General features: G+C 42.6%; 12 protein-coding genes across 12 annotated transcripts; 10 read left to right on the top strand and 2 right to left on the bottom strand.

Moving 5' to 3' along the window:
* Positions 1 to 271: 271 nt before the first annotated feature.
* EAF01_004688 (uncharacterized protein) lies at positions 272 to 703 on the top strand (the record flags this gene model as incomplete). Its single annotated transcript, XM_038912942.1, has 1 exon — positions 272 to 703. One exon carries the CDS (start codon positions 272 to 274, stop codon positions 701 to 703), a length of 432 nt encoding a protein of 143 aa, XP_038771028.1.
* Positions 704 to 1022: 319 nt separating this feature from the next.
* EAF01_004687 (uncharacterized protein) lies at positions 1023 to 1400 on the top strand (the record flags this gene model as incomplete). Its single annotated transcript, XM_038912941.1, has 1 exon — positions 1023 to 1400. The coding sequence occupies one exon, from the start codon at positions 1023 to 1025 to the stop codon at positions 1398 to 1400; it is 378 nt and encodes a 125-aa protein (XP_038771027.1).
* Positions 1401 to 1848: 448 nt separating this feature from the next.
* Positions 1849 to 2284, top strand: EAF01_004686 (uncharacterized protein; the record flags this gene model as incomplete). Its single annotated transcript, XM_038912940.1, has 2 exons — positions 1849 to 2165; positions 2197 to 2284. The coding sequence occupies 2 exons, from the start codon at positions 1849 to 1851 to the stop codon at positions 2282 to 2284; spliced, it is 405 nt and encodes a 134-aa protein (XP_038771026.1).
* A 572-nt stretch (positions 2285 to 2856) lies between these two features.
* Positions 2857 to 3369, top strand: EAF01_004685 (uncharacterized protein; the record flags this gene model as incomplete). The annotated part of the gene is made up of 2 exons (XM_038912939.1): positions 2857 to 3015; positions 3085 to 3369. 2 exons carry the CDS (start codon positions 2857 to 2859, stop codon positions 3367 to 3369), a joined length of 444 nt encoding a protein of 147 aa, XP_038771025.1.
* Positions 3370 to 3662: 293 nt separating this feature from the next.
* Positions 3663 to 3989, top strand: EAF01_004684 (uncharacterized protein; the record flags this gene model as incomplete). Its single annotated transcript, XM_038912938.1, has 1 exon — positions 3663 to 3989. The coding sequence occupies one exon, from the start codon at positions 3663 to 3665 to the stop codon at positions 3987 to 3989; it is 327 nt and encodes a 108-aa protein (XP_038771024.1).
* Positions 3990 to 4420: 431 nt separating this feature from the next.
* EAF01_004683 (uncharacterized protein) lies at positions 4421 to 4959 on the top strand (the record flags this gene model as incomplete). Its single annotated transcript, XM_038912937.1, has 2 exons — positions 4421 to 4560; positions 4602 to 4959. 2 exons carry the CDS (start codon positions 4421 to 4423, stop codon positions 4957 to 4959), a joined length of 498 nt encoding a protein of 165 aa, XP_038771023.1.
* A 369-nt stretch (positions 4960 to 5328) lies between these two features.
* EAF01_004682 (uncharacterized protein) lies at positions 5329 to 5703 on the top strand (the record flags this gene model as incomplete). The annotated part of the gene is made up of 1 exon (XM_038912936.1): positions 5329 to 5703. One exon carries the CDS (start codon positions 5329 to 5331, stop codon positions 5701 to 5703), a length of 375 nt encoding a protein of 124 aa, XP_038771022.1.
* Positions 5704 to 6006: 303 nt separating this feature from the next.
* On the top strand, positions 6007 to 6625 carry EAF01_004681 (uncharacterized protein; the record flags this gene model as incomplete). Its single annotated transcript, XM_038912935.1, has 2 exons — positions 6007 to 6382; positions 6477 to 6625. 2 exons carry the CDS (start codon positions 6007 to 6009, stop codon positions 6623 to 6625), a joined length of 525 nt encoding a protein of 174 aa, XP_038771021.1.
* Positions 6626 to 7518: 893 nt separating this feature from the next.
* On the top strand, positions 7519 to 8804 carry EAF01_004680 (uncharacterized protein; the record flags this gene model as incomplete). Its single annotated transcript, XM_038912934.1, is given in 3 exon segments — positions 7519 to 7548; positions 7561 to 7774; positions 7804 to 8804. The coding sequence occupies 3 exon segments, from the start codon at positions 7519 to 7521 to the stop codon at positions 8802 to 8804; spliced, it is 1245 nt and encodes a 414-aa protein (XP_038771020.1).
* A 5361-nt stretch (positions 8805 to 14165) lies between these two features.
* EAF01_004679 (uncharacterized protein) lies at positions 14166 to 14767 on the top strand (the record flags this gene model as incomplete). The annotated part of the gene is made up of 3 exons (XM_038912933.1): positions 14166 to 14308; positions 14379 to 14691; positions 14765 to 14767. 3 exons carry the CDS (start codon positions 14166 to 14168, stop codon positions 14765 to 14767), a joined length of 459 nt encoding a protein of 152 aa, XP_038771019.1.
* Positions 14768 to 16479: 1712 nt separating this feature from the next.
* Positions 16480 to 17605, bottom strand: EAF01_004678 (uncharacterized protein). Its single transcript, XM_038912932.1, has 3 exons — positions 16979 to 17605; positions 16820 to 16919; positions 16480 to 16709 (listed from the first exon to the last, which is right to left on the bottom strand). The coding sequence occupies exons 1-2, from the start codon at positions 17431 to 17433 to the stop codon at positions 16904 to 16906; spliced, it is 471 nt and encodes a 156-aa protein (XP_038771018.1). The 5' UTR covers positions 17434 to 17605; the 3' UTR covers positions 16480 to 16709; positions 16820 to 16903.
* A 499-nt stretch (positions 17606 to 18104) lies between these two features.
* Positions 18105 to 18805, bottom strand: EAF01_004677 (uncharacterized protein; the record flags this gene model as incomplete). Its single annotated transcript, XM_038912931.1, has 2 exons — positions 18105 to 18533; positions 18617 to 18805. 2 exons carry the CDS (start codon positions 18803 to 18805, stop codon positions 18105 to 18107), a joined length of 618 nt encoding a protein of 205 aa, XP_038771017.1.
* Positions 18806 to 19313: the final 508 nt, after the last annotated feature.

The following is a 19313-nucleotide window of genomic DNA, read 5'->3' as shown; positions in this document are numbered from 1 at the left end:
GAGAATGTGATAGAAAGTTTTCAGGTCGACTAGGTAACAGCCGGGGGCGCGGGGAACAACTAGATCACTTGCAGGCTTCGAAAAGCAAACGCTCATGCTTCTTCCTCTGGTGTCCAATCTTAACATGTTTAATATATTTCTAGAATTTACAGTACAACTCAATCAGTATATTAATATCTATTGCTCTGTGCAATAAGTGTCAGAACTCAACTAAACCAATTCTTTTTCATAGAACACAAAGTCACTTCAATACTTCCCATTACCACCCACCATGAACGACAACGACAAACAGATTATGATTTGGGTACTTCAGCAGATCGACAGAGTCGACTTCAAAGCCCTCGCCCAATGTCTCCATCCCGAGTTAGAGCCTGCAGAAATTACTAGAGCCATGGTTGAGAGTCTTCGAATACGCTGGAAGGGTCTAAAACAACGACATGGAATCGAACCTCCTCCTAGCAGCCCTAACATCTCGCCCAAGAAAGACGCAAACAGAGCCGAGAATAGAGCTGTCAATGGAAGTGGAAGAGGTAGAAAGCGAAAGGTCACCATCGAAGACAACGACGAGTCCGAAACCCCGAGCCCGACGAAAAGGAAAGACAAAGGACAGGGAAAGACAGTTGTGAAGTTGGAGATCAGCGATAAAGGGGACAAAGCGTTTGAGGATGCTATTTTTGCTTACGGTCCCGACAATGAGGCTTGAGATAATGGCTTGCTGGGCTTGAGATTGTGCAGGGCTGAAGCCTAAGCTTGTAGGAGACGTGCATATATTGGTGGTTGGTGGCTGACAGGGGATAGTCTGTGCTCTGCATAAGGGGCGGATATGCGAGGAAAAGAAATCATATTGCTAGATTGTTCTGGGGGATGGAATAAATGATTCTTTTTTTACAAGTTCTTGAGCAATGTGATAGAAAGTATTTAATCGTGTGAAATTCCTTTGCGATAGTACAATTCTCAAATAATTTCATTCCAATTTCGAGAATCACAAATCAACCATATTCCAACACGCAAAATTCATCATCATGCCTCCCCAGCCAATGGAGCACAAATTAATGATTATGATGGCTGCGATGTCACAGTTCTCAAGTAACGAAAAAGACGTCTTTCCAGTTCCCAACTACACCATTCTCGCAGAACAACTCGGATTGCCTAGTTATGCTTCTGCGCAAGGAGTATGGAAACGACTCACGGACGAACTCAAGGAGGGAGCGAAGGGAGATCTCAAAATTCGGGATCCGGAAGCGGACAAAAAGAAGAAGGTCACCGTCCAGCAAAACGAAGAAGAGTCTCCGGTCAAGAAAAGAGCAGCTGAGGAATTGGACACAATGGCTAACGAGCCTGAGTCCTCCCCAACCAAACGATCGAAAGTCAATGCCGGCAAACGCGCGGCCAGAAAATGAACCACTAAGGCAGGAAGCGAATCGAAAGCAAGAGTTGCCAGGTCGGAGAGTGGTTTGGTGGAAAATCAAGGCTGGTACCCGGACAACGAGGCTTGAGTCTGCGCATGGTAATAAGCAATGGAAGACTACAGAAAACGAGGGTGTCGGAGAATTGCATCGATGGTCAGACTTTCTTGGAAAAGTAAGTGCATAACTAGACTCGTCTAGTTAGTATTCAATGCAAGCATTTGGACTCATACAGATCTACATGGACAACTGAAGAAATATTGTGAGACTTTCCGATATGTGATATACAGTATATTAATCGTGTAGGATCCTAGATATTAACTTGTTATTTTCAATCTCATTTCCAACTCCACGTCCGTCAATACCATACTTCGCCTCCGATTCCACTGCAATAACATCCGACAACAAACCCTCGAATCAAATTAGCACAAACCACCTCAACATGTCTGCAAGTCCAAGTGTCGACGACCTCAAGATGCTCATTGCAGTGTTGGTACAATGCGCCCCTGAGAAAAAACCCCTTCCCACACCTGACCACTTGAAGTTGGCAGAAGCTCTTGGCCTTCGCGACCGAATAGTCTCCAAAAATAAGTGGTGTAACCTCATGAAGAAATTCAGAGATGGAGATTTTGGAGATATGGGGGGTCTTATTGCTTCGAAGGAGCCTAATGAAGCTGCGGCAAGGAAACGACCAGTAGTCGAGGTACCAGTTGAGGGGTATATGGAAAAGTCCATACCTTCTCCTACCAAGAAAGTCAAGTAGGTTCTTAAAATCCGTTCTCATTTCTAGAGTGGCGTATGCTAATCTCATCGTACATAGAGGTTCTCAGAAAGCGGGAAAAGGAAAGGGCAATCCAAAGAAGGCCGTCAAGCAGTAGAGTAGTGAGGATAAGGTCTGAGATCTTGCAGAAAGGCAGGAAGACGGGGCTTGAAGGGGAGAATGGGGATACAGTTACTCGGTATGCTGCGAAGAATTCTAAGAGGGGTTCATGCATTTCGGATTACAAGCATGGGGTCAGTCAAGGAATCATGAATGAATACTCGTTGGAGATCGTTAGAGAAGGGTCCAATTTGAGAGTGTAATTCACCAGTAATGATAATCATGAGAAACTGAAGACAGTCAGAATAGCCTATCAATAGTGAACATTTAACCACGCACAAACACGGAAAGTCATTCGAGGGAGCCTCGATCTATCTGTATGGTACTAGCTCCTTCTAGTATAGTACTATCCGAACCGCCCTTCTCGCAAGTCTCTAGCCTTATAATTTTCCTATAATCTTTCGGTTCAATATTTTCAGAAAATTCCACACAAATCCATCCTCGTTCGTACAATTGCCATCAAGACTTTCCTTCAACGAACAATTTTGCACCTCCACGCAACTATCTTCCGAGCCTAACATAATTCAACGATACACTACTATTTTTCAATATCCAATTAAATCCACCAAAATGCCACCAAAGTCCGAAACTCCTTTGACCGACAGCGAAAAAATCTACGTTGCAATCTTGAGTCAAGTCTTCTCGGGTGCCGGAAAATTTCCCAAGTTGGATAATGCCAAGCTCGCTCAAGATCTAGGTCTTGCGACCCCTGACGCTGCCCGCGTTCGTGTACGTTCTCTCTCTAAGATCCAACTTCACACTTTTACTACGTTCAATTACTAATATCTGATTGACTAGTGGGCTCGCATGGCAGCAAAGATCAAAGATGGAAGCGTCGGTGACTTGAAGATCGGTAGTGGTGGTAAAGCCCAGAAGCGAACCAAGGAAGAGGCTGGTATCGAAGATGAAGTCAAGGTATCCAATGACGTCGTTCCTGCTACTAAGAAGCAGAAGACTCGCACCCTTCGCAAGAAGGCTGGTGGTGCTGGTGGAATGGCGGAGAAGAAGATCAAAGAAGAAAAGTTCTTGAATGGAGGAGAAGGCTCTGGATTTGACGCTGATGAGGACTCTGAACTGGTTTAAACATAATACAGGGTCTCAAAGGATGGAGTCAACTAGAGTTCTGGGGTTATCATTGAGACAGTTGGGAACTGCATGGATTTTTCAGGAAGTCAACATAATCAGCTGACGAATTGATCAATGAAACACCTAGAAATAACTCTCTAATGACTTTTACTTTGCTATTTGAATAACTGTGAGAATTAATCCATACAAGATAGTCTCAAGCCTCTATCAACCCACCCCATACCATAATCTACCTCATCCATCCATTTAAAATCCATTCCCACATCTACGACATAGCAACGATTAGCGCAATGACACGCAGTGACAATATCAAGCTTCTTATGGCGGTCTTCAAGCAATGGCAATCTGCTCGTATTGATACAAATAAGCTAGGGGAAGATCTCGGTATCAATCCTGGAGCTGCAGCTATGCGTTTGTTCCGACTCAAAGTGAGGCTCCGTACTGGACATGGGCCAACACACGCTGATATTGCACTTCTTGTCGCCATCATCAATCAGGAAGATAGTTTGCCTCGACTCAAATATACCTACTTGGTGCAGATCTCGAAATCAGACCTGGAGCTGCAGCAATGCGTTGGTGGAGGTATAAGGCACGTCTTGAGGAGAATGCTAAAGTAGTCGAACAGCAACAATGGGAGATAAGGCATTCACGAAACGACCCAGTAAGAAACACAAGTGCTTCGGAGAGAAGAACAAGTAGCAAAGAGTCAGGGGTTTTTGGATGGCCGTACAACGCAAAGGGCTGGACGGACGAGGCTTGAGAGGCTTGAGATCTTTGCAGGGTTTTAGAGCCACATGGATCTCTGTGTCAGAATGCTGGAGTAGGGGTCTTCCAAATAGGCAGTCGCATGCATGTATAGAGAATCAACTAGAGCTCCGATTTACATTTGTTTTCTATCAAGACTGTGAAATCGCTTCCACTCTTGTGATACAATTACCAAAACTTCACACACAGTCACATCTCCAAACGATTTCTACTATTATCAAAACATAGGGCTGACAAACAATCACTGTAGTCACTTCACAAAAACTACGAAAGGTGTACAAACATGCCTCCAAAGGCCAACCTCTCTGAGAAGAGTGACGACGACAAACTTCTCATTGCCGTATTCAGTCTTTTGGATCCTCTTCCACCGATCGACAACCATAAACTAGGCGCACTTCTGGGAATCAAGCCGGAACTGCTGCCGTGCGCTGGCATCGACTCAAAGCAAAAATACTCAAGGACAGCGCGAACAACAAAGCCGGGGATGATGTGAAAGTTGAACAGGCAACGGCGGCACTTGGTAATTCAACTGGAGACAAAACATCTGCTGATGCTGCAGGTATCGAACAGGCAGCCGCGGTACTCGATAACAAAAAGAGGTGCAAAAGTGGAGGACGGAAGCGTGCAGCCGCGACGGAGGGACCAAATGAGCCACCAGCTCAGCGCAAGAAAATCGATAAGCCGATCGGCATCTCTTTGAATGCGTCTACTTCGAAACTGAGAACTGGCAAAGGAAGGAAGTCAAACAAAGACAAGAAACCATTGGAAGGGCTGGGTGTGGTCAAGCAGGAATATGGCCGATTTGAGATTGGTATGCAATGACTGGAGACTGGGGATGATGGGAACATACTGGATAAGTTGTTGTCAGGAGAAGAGGCTTGAGAATCTGCAGCCACGCGTTTTTCTTTGGTTCCGAATGCATTTGCACAGGGAGAAACATAATGAAGTTATTCTCTTGTCTCAGCACCCTTGTAACAGAATCTAGTCATTGCCCTGTGTATCTATATAAATGCATGTCTACCTTTATATCAGATCTACCAAACAACCACCGCAGTTGTGAAAATCTAGCACAAAGTCTCAGTCAGTCAGTAACGTCTTGTTGGTAACTTCCTCTTCTCCTCACAAGACTAATGTATCTGATGATTCTGATCAACAGTCCCGTGTCCAAACAAAAGTCCAAGGCCCGTCACAATGTCTATCGAATCCACCGAAGATCAGAGACTTCTCGCAGCCGTATTCAAACAAATCAAGCTTGCCGAGATAATTTTAGATTACGAGCAACTAGCGAAGGACCTTGAAATCAACGCTATGCATCCAGGGAAAGCTGCGAGTAAGCGTTGGGGACGATACAAGCAAAAACATGGTCTTGTTGCGGAAAGATCAGCCAAGAACGAGGTCAGTGATGAAATGGAGAACTGCATGAATGTTACACCAAAGGTGGGAAGCGGCAAAAAGACAGGGAAGGCGGCAGAAAGTACAAACGGAGGGAAGATGGCTGCATCAAAGAAAAGAAAGATCGTCAAGGATGAGGATAAGGAGGAGGAGGGTGATGATGGCTCCGACTAGGACGTTTTACGCTGAGTAATATGATAGCTCAGATTTTCAACCAATATTGAGGAGGTTTATGGGGAGACCAGTGTCCAAGCGGGTGTTTATTGTTTCCAAATGATGACGATATCTACCTTGAGAACTTGAAGTAGGGAAATGATTCAGTTCAAGAATTTACTTCTTTGATACTATATGAAGTTTTCAGAGTGATAAATACTTAAATACCAGTGATCCATTCTTATCTGTTGTCCATCAGTCGTTTCAAATCATATATACATTAATACAAATTCTCACAAGACCATTGTACCTTCAGATTCAGTCATGTCTGGCGATGCGGAAAAGAAATTGTTGGTTTCCATTCTTAGGCAAGCCAATATTAGCCATATCGATTGGGATAGAGTTGCGAAGGATCTCAGTGTTCCCACCAAGTCAGTTGCGCAAATGCGATGGCAACGATTCAAAAAGATATTGCCTGACTTGAACCAAGAACAAAACGGCAATGTGAACTCCTCGCCACCAGTAACACCGAGAAAAAGACAATCTCCGACGAAAAGCAAAGCTCCCAAAGGCAGCCCCTTGAAGAAGCGAAAGCGCTTGAAGGTTGACAGTGATGACGACGACGAAGAACCAGAATTCAATAACTACGATGAGAAAGAGAATAAGATTGCCCCCGAGACACCAGCACGAAGTCTCCCAGGTAGAAAGGCAAAAGCCAGGTCCCGATCAAGGATGTGAGTATGCCTTATCTGGATATTTCTTATTATGCTTACTGACATCTCCCCTTTAGGCAGGTACGAGCGATGAAGAGGATGACGTTAAGAATGAGGAATCGGATCAAGATGAAGAAACTCAAGAAACCGAGTTAACTCAGGGAACTTTTACGAGTGGGGGGACTGCTGTTGATTCCGGATCGGACTTCGATGGAGATCTGGAACCATAATTAGCTGTAGTCTGAGAAACACAGTTTCGGAAAAGGAAAACGCGCTTTGTTGTGTTTGCATGTTTGATTAGGCTTGGATGATGCAGTGGGCTAAATGCGTTTGTTCATGTCCCTAGCTTATTACCATGGGAATCGAATCATCTATGACTATGCGGATAAATCAGTGGCTACCCGTGAAATGTGACTTGTCATTTCGAGGATTGATTTTTTCTCTCACATTGTCTATAAGCCCATGATAGCTGAACAGCCTAGCTCTTCATACCATCTTCGTGGAATTTATGCTCATCTAGGTAAGCGATATAGATGTTAGTGCTTTTGCTTCAGAGAATCGCCATTTCCTAAGAAATGAGTCAAAAGAATCCCTAACTACCATCAGGAAATGGGAAATTGCGTTTGGTGATGTTCATATGTGTCAGGCTACCGTAGGGGAGCAGGAATTTTTCCATTAGTTAACCTACTATCCGAGACAGAATCCTGGACAAATCCGGATAAATCCTAAGATAAGTTTGATCACATGATTTTATTCGCATCATAGATCATGTGATTATTTAATTCAAAATGATCCTGCTACCCTTGGGATATTTTTGCTCCGGTGCTTTCAGTTTACTACCTCTTTCTGAGGGGACAGGTAACGTGGATCATCACCCCATCTTGTAATTGTGAGAATCAACATGCCGGCTAACAAGGACAACTGTTGGACATTCAATGAAGCCACCTCAGCACAGCCTGGAAGAGGACATAGATATCTTAATCCTTACTGTCTCAATGATCTATTTCAATTAGCTTTGCTCTTTCTTATATCTGGCAGCGTAAAAAACCAGGATTTTACCCTACAATTACCTCTACCATCCACAAACGTTTGAAAAAGAAGCCAGCCACTTGGTAAAGCAAACATGACTACGTTATTCAACGATCTACACTTTGTGTCATTCTAGCGGAATGGATTCAATTCTACCGAGTCTTTTCATCAATTCCCCGATCTTCCCAAAGAAATCCGTCTACGTATCTGGCTACTGGCACTTCAGCCACGATCCCGCTTCATCTCAATTCGCATCAATCTCGAGCTCACAACCCTAGATCAGACTGAAATGCAGCACATTCAGTCTCGAATGTACACTACTCGCAATGAAATGGGTAATATCATAAGCGGTAGCTACTAGGAATTCGCAATCAATGAGTCCGCCGTGAATCAGATGATCAGCACAATCTTCTCGACCTGCAAAGAATCGGATGGGTGGCGCTAGACTACTTTTGTCTTCGTCTACCTCTCGCAAATAATCGCCCCATCCGAGTCAATCCTGATCACGATGTCCTCTTTTTCCACGCTGGTTATGAAATTTGCGACATCAACATGCTTGCTGCTATTCTCCATGATGTCAAAGCATATGATCCAAGATATCAGGGCCTCAACCATCTAGTCATACATGGAGATACTTTGTTTCCAGATAGACAACCCTTTACAGGAGAGATTAGACGCAGCAGATTGTATGGAACCATTGGTAGCACGAGCGGTGGAGGTGCAAGAAAACTATTTCTAAGCCATCCTATAGCCCAAGCATCTCTCACTGACATCCTCAGCACAAAAGTTCGGACTTTGTGGTGTGGTCAAAAGGTGTATACTAAAACGAGGGTTTGCGGCCCAACAAGATTTCACCAGCCCTTTATGACCACACAGTGGATGGAGACCTTACCCCTGCTGCCTCCCATGAGTACGTTGAGCATACCCTATCTCAACTTCGAATGGTTCGAGAGTGATCCCAGACCCGTAGAGCCGGATACTTGTAGAATGCCATTTGTCAGGGATCCACGCCGATGCCATCATAGCTGGAAAGCAATCGAGGAAGCCCTAGGGGTGAGGTATACCACTCCCTTTCGTGTTTATGTTTGTGTAGCCTCGGAATTAGCTCTAGCGGAACTATGGGGAGGCAGGTCCCAGCCTACAGAAAAGGAGCTCGGGTTACACCAATTGGACATGACTAATCGACGGAATGAACAGGAAGAGTGGACGACCATAATTGATTATTGGGTCAACTTCATGAATGAGAATCCAACGGCTGGCAGAGGAAAGCTTGATGAATCGTGTTTTCGAGGAGAGGAATATGACGGTGGACAGAGATCACATGACGGCAATTGGCATGTGGTTGTTTCCAGAGGAGGCGTTTGGGCAAGTGAACAATGATAATTTCGCCGAAGTATACAATACATACGGGATGGGCATTAAATCTTCAGTCACAACCGGGCTTGCTTTATTCGACCTCTCTTCGCTGCCCCCATAGATCTACAATAATTTGAGGATATCCGCTACGAGAAATAAGTACTATTCACGACGCGATAGATTCACGTGTGTCATGAACCGTTGGATCAACCACTAGTGCCTAGAATGATATCGAAGACTATATCGAAACGATGCTCTCAGCAGAACCTATTTCAAATTCTGCTGAGTATTTTGGTGAATTCTTGATTTATGCTCTGTTGGTTCATGAACTCAAGGACCAGACAGGGCATGAGTTTTGGCAGTTCGAGATCTGACTTGTTTGGATAGGGCTCTTCCTCTTCTAGGTCGGTTTTTATCAGTCTTCACATGCAGAAAAACTATTCTTGTCTACTGTTCATCAAGTGGTTTGGCAATATAGTTGACTCCTTTTTTTAGGAGGGATGAGTGGTTGTTGCTTAGAACCCTATGCATGGTTCTGCTTGCAAATTGCTCTGATAGGCGTTGTCTCTTAATGAGCTTTTTCGTATAATTTAAGGAAGTTTGAGGCAGTGTATAAGCGGAAGGAAATTTAGAATATCGTTCTATTTACCAGCGAACATGTACTTAACGGCTGAAATACTCCACTCGTCTCATCCATACTTCCCCGCAAAACCATTGATAATGCTAACCTAATGAAAAGACTGCAAAAACTTCACCCACCTTGCAAACAACATTAATGCAACTCACTTGACAGATATGATCAGCCAAAACACTTTGAACCAGTTATCCAAGACTTGATAAGAAAAAGCAAAAGGGGCAAGCTCTTCGTATCATCATCAATCAATTCTCCGGGGTTAACATCTTCCTTCCATGACACGATAGATAGGCCTCCCATACCAAGTTGTCCGCTTGAAATTATCCCCGCAATCACCGGTGATGGTTCTCGCTTTCCAAAACAATCAACTATTAATATGCTATCAATCTGTATGTATCGGCTATCACATCGCCAGTGGCACTACATTCTATTTCGCCATAGCCAGGTTCCGTCCGATCTACATCAGCGTTGTGGCGCTGATATACAGTAAAGCCGGCTGTCATGAGACTATGAGCTTGAGATCTGACCCAAACATTGAAGTCATGTAATAGCGGCCCAGTGGTAATCATAAGATTGTAAACAAGATTATAGTCTGTGTTCATCCAGGTAGCCATCTGTTGTACCTAGTCGGGGGTCGGATTGAGGTTGCGATTGGGATCTGGCTGCGACATATACATGGTGATGTTTGTCATTCCAGAGGACTGGACTTGCGTAACCCAGTCCTGCATAACGTTAGTACTTCCGGTACTCATATGAGCCACAACCTTTACAACACCTCCGACTGTACTAGGAGTGCCAACTGGAATTATGGCCACACACGTGTCGAGACCTCGAGTCAAGATTCTCTAGCCATCCTAAACTATTCCGACAATGTTTATATCAACTTCTACTTCTAGAAATCTTTTGGAAAGTTGGAAAGTCTCTTCTTGATCATGACTTCATACTCGTCCCGTTAGTATGGGTACATGAAAGGGATGATGATCTTAGATAGCATTAACTCACCAAGGGTCCGAGATAATTTTACCGAGGGAGAGCGGGGCTAGTCTGGCGACCAGAAAAAGATATTTGAACTTCGTTTTGGATGGATTATGACTTGAATGAACACAAGATCGTTTTTTAAAGGGCAGCAAAGACTCAATTGATCATACAGATAAATCTCTTGAGTAAAGACTTCGTGAAAGCTTGATTTCGAGGGACTTCTCGCTGTGTGGTAGTGATTGACGGAAAGAATTCAGGGTAAGAAGAGAACCTTATATGATAATTGACCGCTTAAACTGCCATTGACTTGAGTCTCATTACAACTGCCTAATTTTCACCACAAATTTGTCTCTGGGTAAGTTGAAGATCTCTTCAGTTTATTTATTGATAGGCTGCGCACAAATTATCTGTACCCATAAATTATCTGCGGATAATCCGCTTCGTAGATTATCTGTTAGAGGTTCTACTCACTCTATAGATTATCTGTTGAGGCTTTAAAATTACTCGTTTTGTATAAATAACCCACAAATTATTTACAAATAATTTATAGATATATAAAATCTCCGGTTTTTTTGCTTAAAATATGAAGCTATTCCTAAATTATTTTCCAGCCCAAAAGTAATCCAAGCTTAGATTTATACTAATTTTTATATTAATTATAAAATTATACTAATATTATAAATAATTATATAATATACAAATAAGTAAATATTTGTAGGTAATTTGTATTCATTCTGTAGATTATTCATTCAGATTTTTGAATTATCCACTCCGCAGACGGATTATCCGCGGACTATCTGTCGAGGCTATTATCCGCCCCGCGGGTACCCGTTGCGCAGCCTATTTATTGAATCAAAGAAGTAAAGCAGCATTGATTCACTTCCTTTAACTCCTTCCATCCCAGGCAGAGCCATCTCTTACCAACATGATTTACATGTTAAATCAGCTCTTACTCTTGTGTGTTGTTATGCGTCTTTAAAGTCAACAAACTTGACATGTTCAGTGGTCTTGGATCTATCCTTAGGAGTTTGTGAGATAGTGAGGCACGGCAAATGAAGGATCACATATGTTGGATGATATATCACGAGCTCAAGTAGAGTTTGAAAAAGATCGACTGAAGAACTTTGAATTGGTTCCATCTTTCGACAAGAGATAATTTTTGAGTTTCATTTGCTTAGCCACCGACAGTGGTGACATCGATGGCTATGCATTGGAGCCTAAGAGATAACCAATTCCGACGACGCCTGTCCGAAGATCAACGTAACGTCAAAGTTGGTGATTTATTAAAAGGGACTCAAATGTTTGTTTCTTGTTTCAGGAGATTAAGCGAGGCACTTTTTTTTCGTAGAAAGTCTGAAGGAAAAATAAAACGGTGGCTGAGTCAAACGGCTGCACAACTATTCTCGCACCACAAGTATCTCTGCAGTCGAGAAATACATCAGCATTCATTGAATCAATGCTTTGCTGCTCTTTCAAATCATCATCATCATCATCATCATCATCATTGACTCCAGATTCGAACCCTTACTATACTGTTCGTTGTAACGAAATGGCCACGGCTTATCCATAGTCTGGTTTACAGATTTATTAAGTTGCTATCATTGTACGAAAGCTAACATCTTCAGAATCCACAGATGATCACAAATCCGAAATTTCATCTGCTTCCACATGGAGCACTTTTGAATACGGCAGTGATACAAGCTGCAGTACCATTCAATCAAAACGTAGTGCTAGTCAAAGATTGCGTACACAGACCCGTCCTGGGAACAGAATCATTCGTAAGAATTGGCTTCGCATTTCTGTTTTTCTGTTTGTTGTTGGTACTTTGTCCGTCCTGTAAGTCTTACAACACCTATCCGAATACCTGGTACTTCAAATTCAAGAATTAAGTGTGATTGACGTATAATTTGGTTAACCTTGACTCTTACGCGGGCGCAACGCACAACTTCCAAGTTTCTCCTAAATAAAGCTAGCACTATAATTAATGATTGGAGTGCACCCAAAGATTTGGTGAATTTGCTGTCGCCGTGGAACCCGAATTTTACCTAGGGAATCATCTCAATTCCCTGTCATTCACATAACGACTATGTGCGTGCCGTCCCTCTCTTTGAAGCTCTTGCAGCTGGCTGTACCGGCGTCGAAGCCGATATCTAACTTCCTACCCAAGCCGAAAGCCAAGATCTGCTTGTAGGGCATAACACAAAGTCACTCACCCAAGACAGGACTCTCCAAAGTCTATACATCGATCCTCTCCTCGAGATTCTTGAGAACACAAAAGAGCGGTTTACCTTCTCGGATGACACGGCGAAGGACTGGGATGGTATTTTTCAATGCAGTCTAAGTACTACTTTGACTTTAGTTTTAGACTTTAAGTCCGATGGCATCAAACTATGGCGATATCTTTTATGATGCTCCCCTGACCGATATCTTAAATCCTATATACAATGCCACGAACTCCTACTATGCTAGTTCCTCAATCAGCAAAGCCCTCGGAACTCATTGGATCTGAGAATTTAGTTCAGCACAGGTGCATAGAATTAATACTCAAATTACTACTACGAACGAGAAAAGCTTGAAGGCGAGATATTGGAACACACCAGCTTGACCTGTAAATTTTCAGGATTACATTATAGGGTTTCTAGTGGAACATGGAATAGGAACGCTGAATGTGGATTCCTTTGGATCTGTGTTATATTTTGCTTCGTTGACTAGATTCGCGCAAGGTCGCCTTGCATGGTGAAGAATGCAGACTTCCCTACGATATATACCTTATTGATTCATATCCATGCAATAATTAGACCATCAACAGAGAAATTGACTAATTAACGTTATCGTGCTACGAGAAAAAAGGCAGGATGATTACTTCCAACTTTCTTAGGGGTGCACATATAACAGATAGATCTCCATACAAATCAGCATATAATGATCGTTCTCCTTGACTACCACCTTTATTTAAACATGCAATCCTTCCATGTGGCTTAAAAATACAGAACTCCTATCCTTCATATCCACAGAAGCTACTCTATTATAAAAATCTTGAAAGATCTTGCGTGATGTATTTTTGAACCACTTACCCTCTGTCGCTAAAATTTAGAAATTTGTCTAAATGAATCCTAAGATGTGCTCTATCGGGTTAATCCGATTCAACAGTTGGGGCTAGAAGGAACTCATAGTGATAGCAATAGTATCGCACGAGTGAGTCAGACGTAGGGATTTGGGAGTCAAACGATGTCTAAGCATAGTGTTGGTAGCAAGTTTGTTGGTGAGAGAGGGTTCCTTCAAGTTTCTGTGCTCCAGATTCACTAATTTCAAAATGAGACACTATCGCGACGAGGACTTTGATCACCGGATTTAAGAAAAATTTCCCAACGGACCATAACAAACGATATCTACTCCATGTAATGGTGGCTGGGCTTTCGAGGGATTTTGTAACATGTTTCTTTTACTTGTAAGTAGCGCCAACATTGTCTCTGCCTGTAACTTCAACTTGCTGAGTTCAGTTTTGCTGCTTTATGACAGAAAAAGACACAGTCAGTATCTTGAGTAATCTGCTAACTGATGCTTGGAAATCAAACGTTGGAGGACTCCGAATAAGAAGTAGACTGATGCTTGAAGCCCTCATACCGACGAAGTATATAAGGAGAGCGAAAGCTCGAAAATTCAAAGATATCTAATCACCATCATTTACTGCTTCTACAAAACAATACCTAACGCTGATATCTCGACGAAATAATCGCTTGATACCTTTAGAGAATCATCTTACACATAACAAAATGCATTACTCCACTCTCTCTACAATACTTTCTTTCATCGCCTTCAGCCAGGCTTCTACTATCCCAACCATTAACGGAAGTTATACCGATATTGTAGCCCGCAACGCAAATCACGTCAGCTTATACACTACTAGTGCCTGCGCGTACGTCTTTCTAGTTGAAGTCAAGGAAGACAAGTTCTCTTTTCCAGTCTCTCCTAACATGTTTATCTAGAAACGAGGATAAATACTACAAATGGCTCGGTACCGCAACATGCAATTGCATTGCAGTCGATCTGAGAGCTCTTAGTCTCTATACTGACACTGAGCCTCTCCAACATACTATTGCATTCAGCGATGGCAATTGCCAAAAGATACCTGGCATTATTAACAAGGAAAGGTGTGTTGGGACCGATACCTTGTTCGGTGATGGAGACATTGGAAGCGTAATGTTCTGTTTACCGGCTGTTTGTGATGTTTTTGAAGCCGTGAAAGATATACTTGGTGATGTGGCGACAATTCTTACGGCTTCGGAGTCTTTTGCTGAGGTCGAGGAGTTTGGGATATGGCTTAGGAATTGTCCTGGGAAGATTTGGTTGCGTTGTTTATTTTTCATGTTAGTAAAGCATGATTGAAGTTGAATTTACTGTTCGGTGGCTTTTGAAGACATTGATCTATACACGAAATTTGATTCATAACTATACTTCACATCTTTTATTGCGAATTGGGACTTTCACTAAATGCTTTGCTGAGACATTATGTTGCTGTCATTGAATGGTCGCGGTGAAGAATAGGGGTCGATGAGCAAACTCGTTAGCGAATAGTAATCCCGGAATGTGTGCTCCTCAGCAGGTACTTGTAAAATCTCGAGCGTAAAAATCTCATTGCATATCGTATGATCATACTTTGACCTTCTATTTGTACATTGCTACAGACAAAGAGGATAATGCCACTGACAGAACCGGCCAATTTTGAGCCACAACCTTGCAATGAGCATCGGCAGATTAGGGAAAATGGCTTAAGCCCTCCGTGGAGAGATTTATAGAAACGGACTGTTCCCTTCACTAGGTATAATTTAAATCGCTTTCACAAGGGATCAGAGCGAGAGCGCAAACAAAAGTACCTGTATCACGTAGCATTGGCCAAGTTAAGCTAGAGATAAATCTCCTACCATATACCCTTAAGTAATTATGTTCAAGGTAAACTTTGCTAAAGCCGCACATCATCTAAAGAGCAGATACGATTGTAGGAACTAATATACTCAAAAAGAATATAGGCCAACGATGTTTCAGTTTGAAGCAATCTATTACATTTTGTCTACATGCATTTCATTCTCGCTAAAGGAGGATCTACACATCGCTTTCTCTGACGACTCAAAGCCGAATAACTCAAGGAAGAACGCAGTGAATTCATTTTCATGGCACATCAGAGACTCTGGTCAGGACTGCTTAATATTATGAAAGCATAAGATGAGTGATGGCTACAAGTATCTGTAGGCAGAATGGTCAATAATTTGGACTTTTTCCGGGGAACAGTCGAATTCCACCATCTCAGCGAGGTATTGAAATATTTTGTATCATTGAACTTAATTCCATTTGGGGACTTTCTGCCACGGTTATGAGATACAGCAAGCAACTACATCTATAGTTACGGGTCTTTATATGGTCGAATGAAATGTTTAGTTGAAGTCATCGTATATCACCCTAAATGACGTGCATCATCTCTCTCTAGTTTTCACTATTTTTTTCTGCGGAAAACCTACATCACATCTACCTTAGGTTCTCTTTTGCAAGTCAAATATAAAATTGAAAGATTTGTGGTCTCGTTTGTGAGATCTAGCGAGCATGCTAGAATTATGGTGTGAAATTTCCATAACGTTGGACGAAACAGCCTCCAGTACAGAGTTCCAACTATAAGTGCGACTATCTTGGTAAGATTAGATATTTGCAGTCTACTTTACACGCCTTCTCCTTTGAAAGCAGAGTTCTTTGCGCGATAGAATGAGGAACTCTAGACTTAGATACATTTATAAGTTTGATTTCATCCATGATTCATTACAATCACGAAGTACACGTCAGCTCAAAGATCTGTCAGTTTGGCGATGGCGATGCTAAAATTCGCAAGTCCGATCTTGTTATCTACTTCTCAACAGTTGCTTACAGCAAGGATCGCTCCAATCTAATTCACCGAGCATCCTGTCTTTCTTGTAACCAATCCTCCGGTCAATTCACTCCGGAGCTGCCCCTGAAGTCGCGAAGGAACAGCACCAACGACGTCACACAATCATAGAATCCTAAAAACTACATCATCACACATGGTCACTTCATATAAATTCAAGCAAGTTTGGAAAAGTCATTCAGGCATTAAAATTCCCACTTTAGAGAATGGGTATATAATACGTTTGGAACATGTCAAAACCCGATCCCAATCTCCCAACCTCCCATTCTCCATGCACTCAAAAACTCCTTCGAAACATCAGAATCCGGTCCTAACCTCCCATGTCCCACACCGAAGAATCCAAAGATCCTATTCCCAGCAACGAAAATATCGAAAAGCCAATTAGTTCCTACGAAGAACTTGTTAGCAGCGGTTTCTAACCAAGTTGCGTCCTCATGGAAGACTTTTCAGAGGATGAAAAGATAAAATATTCGAAAATAACGAAAGGTCGGATCATACAGTAAGCTGCGACTACATCAAGCTGCAATGGGGACGGACGACATTATTAACCGTTTCTGCAACAAATACTCATGTAAGAGATGTTTATCCACCAGTATCCCTTGTACTAACGTCAGAACAGGAGGGGTTGAGGAAATAATAAAGGTGGTGTGAACTTACAATAGTGCCAATTCAAGATCACCATGGATCTTCGCTTTCAGCGTAATCTCTACCTCGAGATTCAAATCCAACCGTAATCTAAGTGTATCTTCCTTGTCGTCTCCCTTCTTCTCACCACCACCACCACCCAGTACACCGCCAGCGACGTTACCAAGTGTGTTTCCAACTTGGTCGGCAGCTCCCCCAGCGGTGTCACCAACTTGATTCAAAGGAACCATATCACTGACACCACCGAGTGGTCCGCCTCCGCCTCCACCACCTTGTTGCTTTTGCTTTTGCTTTGCCGCACGACGTGGGGGTGGTGCTTCTTCTTCTGATTCTTCGTCGGAGGTATAATCATCGGAATCGGTTTCCGATTCGGATTCAGGCTCTGGTTGTCTCTTTTTGGGAGGAGCCTTCTTTCCTTTTGTGGCAGTCTTGGTGGCAGCAGCCTTTGGTTTGGCTTGACTAGCCATTGTCGAAGTAGAGCTCTGCGAGAGACCTCCGTATGAAAGGGTGTTGGAAATTAAAAAACGGGAGTTTGGATTATCCTAAAAGGATATGAAGAAAACGAAAAATGTTTGTTTGAATAAGGAGAATGAGGATATGAATGACTCGATCCTGCGTTCTTTAAAAGAAAGACTGAGTGGATTTCTCGAGAATCGAACCTGCTTGCGCTGATTCCACGTCATCATCCCATTCGATGCAGCCCCCCCTTGCCGGCCGAAGCCGTTTTCTTGTTTTTCGGGGTAATAGATTGTAGCTAATTTCTCCAGGTCCTTCTTTGGCAAGTTTTCACCAACCATCCAGTGTCAAAGTTGGCAGATTGCGAAACAATTGTTCTGTGGCTGGGAAGAATTTATCGATCCTAGTGGGTCAGATACAAGCATTTGCAGGCATTATCTCGCGCGATTTCTCCCATGTTCGATTGAAAAAGGCAGGATTTCGTCATATTGCATGTAAATTGATTATTTTTGAATTGTTGTACAGGATTAATCCTTCAAGAGTTCGAATTGGTCGAGTCTCGTGCGTGTTTGTAACATGAATATTTTGGTCTAGGCTGTACAGTGCAGTGTGAATGGGAAGACTTCGGATGGGTATCATGAGATTTTCATTTTGTGCTATGTTATTTTCCATGGTGAAATTATTAACCACCCTCCTTTTTCCTGTCGGCTGGTACTAGCTGACTATTCCATCCGCACATCATACGCCGTAGCAAACACACTTCTTGAATTTTCTTTCCTGTGGGCAGACCGGAGAAATCCCCATTTCTATCAAAATATATCTGCCATAATCCAGGTTCGACCTCCACTGCGACAAATCCTTCATCTTCTTCCAGCGTCAAATTTATTTCATCCTCTGACCATTCCCATGGGTGTGCTAAGTTGCCCACCGTATCTGCTCGCCCACCATATCGTACCTCTAAAGTATTTGAGTCGACATATATCCAATTTAGCATCGGAGGATTGTCTTGAATCGTCGATACTAAGCCATGTTCTTCGGTGCCTGGATACATGAAATAGTAACCACAAAATCGATGTCCTTCTTTCGGCGCATCTGGGTGGTTTAAATACATCTGCAGATTGTTCAACATCAGTACTTTTCTTCTATATTCACCATGGTTTTGATATAAGCACATAGAAACTCGTGGTAACATACCCTATTGTCGCGTAGAACGACTTGGGCTTCTTTTTCATGAGCAGTCTTTCCATCCAGAGCAAAATTCGCTGTCATAAAAAACTTTGCCTTGTGCTTCTGAGCCAAATCCTCCTTCTTCTGAACATCTAATGCTTCAGCAGTACCGATCACCGTCGGTATAGCATTTACTAACATCAAAAATAATGCCATCTCGTGATTCTCATCTGACTTGTTGTCCTCAAGGTTGAACGTTATCGTGAATTGTATTGTCGTAGTAGTTATTGTATGTATGGTATGTTTTGTGGAAGTGAAGTGGGTACTGGAACAGTGTATAATTAATTGAATTCAGTGTTAAAATGGTGCTGTGGGGACGTAAGATGTCGATTTAGTTGTTCACCAGCCACAACTTATCTTTTCAAACCCCATGTCTAATGCTGGATCAGCCCCTCACCATTTCAGTAGAAAAATGATATCATGCGGATGAAGTCATGAAACCCGAAAGCAATACTTGTGCTAGCCTCGTGGAGGTAGCATTTGTGGCATTTTGAAGAACGATGTATTAGTGACTGGTGGTTCTTTTTGTATAGGCTGTACAGCTACTGGTAGTGTTAAGTTTTCATACCCCAAAGACCCTGAAAGGTTTTAGGAGACAACAGGAAACATTGACTTATTTACCATTGTTCTTGTTCGAGTACCATTTAGCCTTGATTTTTGAGAA

Source organism: Botrytis porri (genome assembly GCF_014898465.1).
Source record: "Botrytis porri strain MUCL 3234 chromosome Unknown BPOR_006, whole genome shotgun sequence".
Lineage (NCBI taxonomy): Eukaryota > Fungi > Ascomycota > Leotiomycetes > Helotiales > Sclerotiniaceae > Botrytis > Botrytis porri.
The sequence above is the reverse complement of the archived record's forward strand: the minus strand, read 5'-3'. Positions and strand labels throughout refer to the sequence as shown.

Excerpts from the sequence above, each read along its gene's own strand:
- EAF01_004678 (XM_038912932.1), bottom strand. The coding sequence starts at position 17,433 with ATGGCTAGTCAAGCCAAACCAAAGGCTGCTGCCACCAAGACTGCCACA.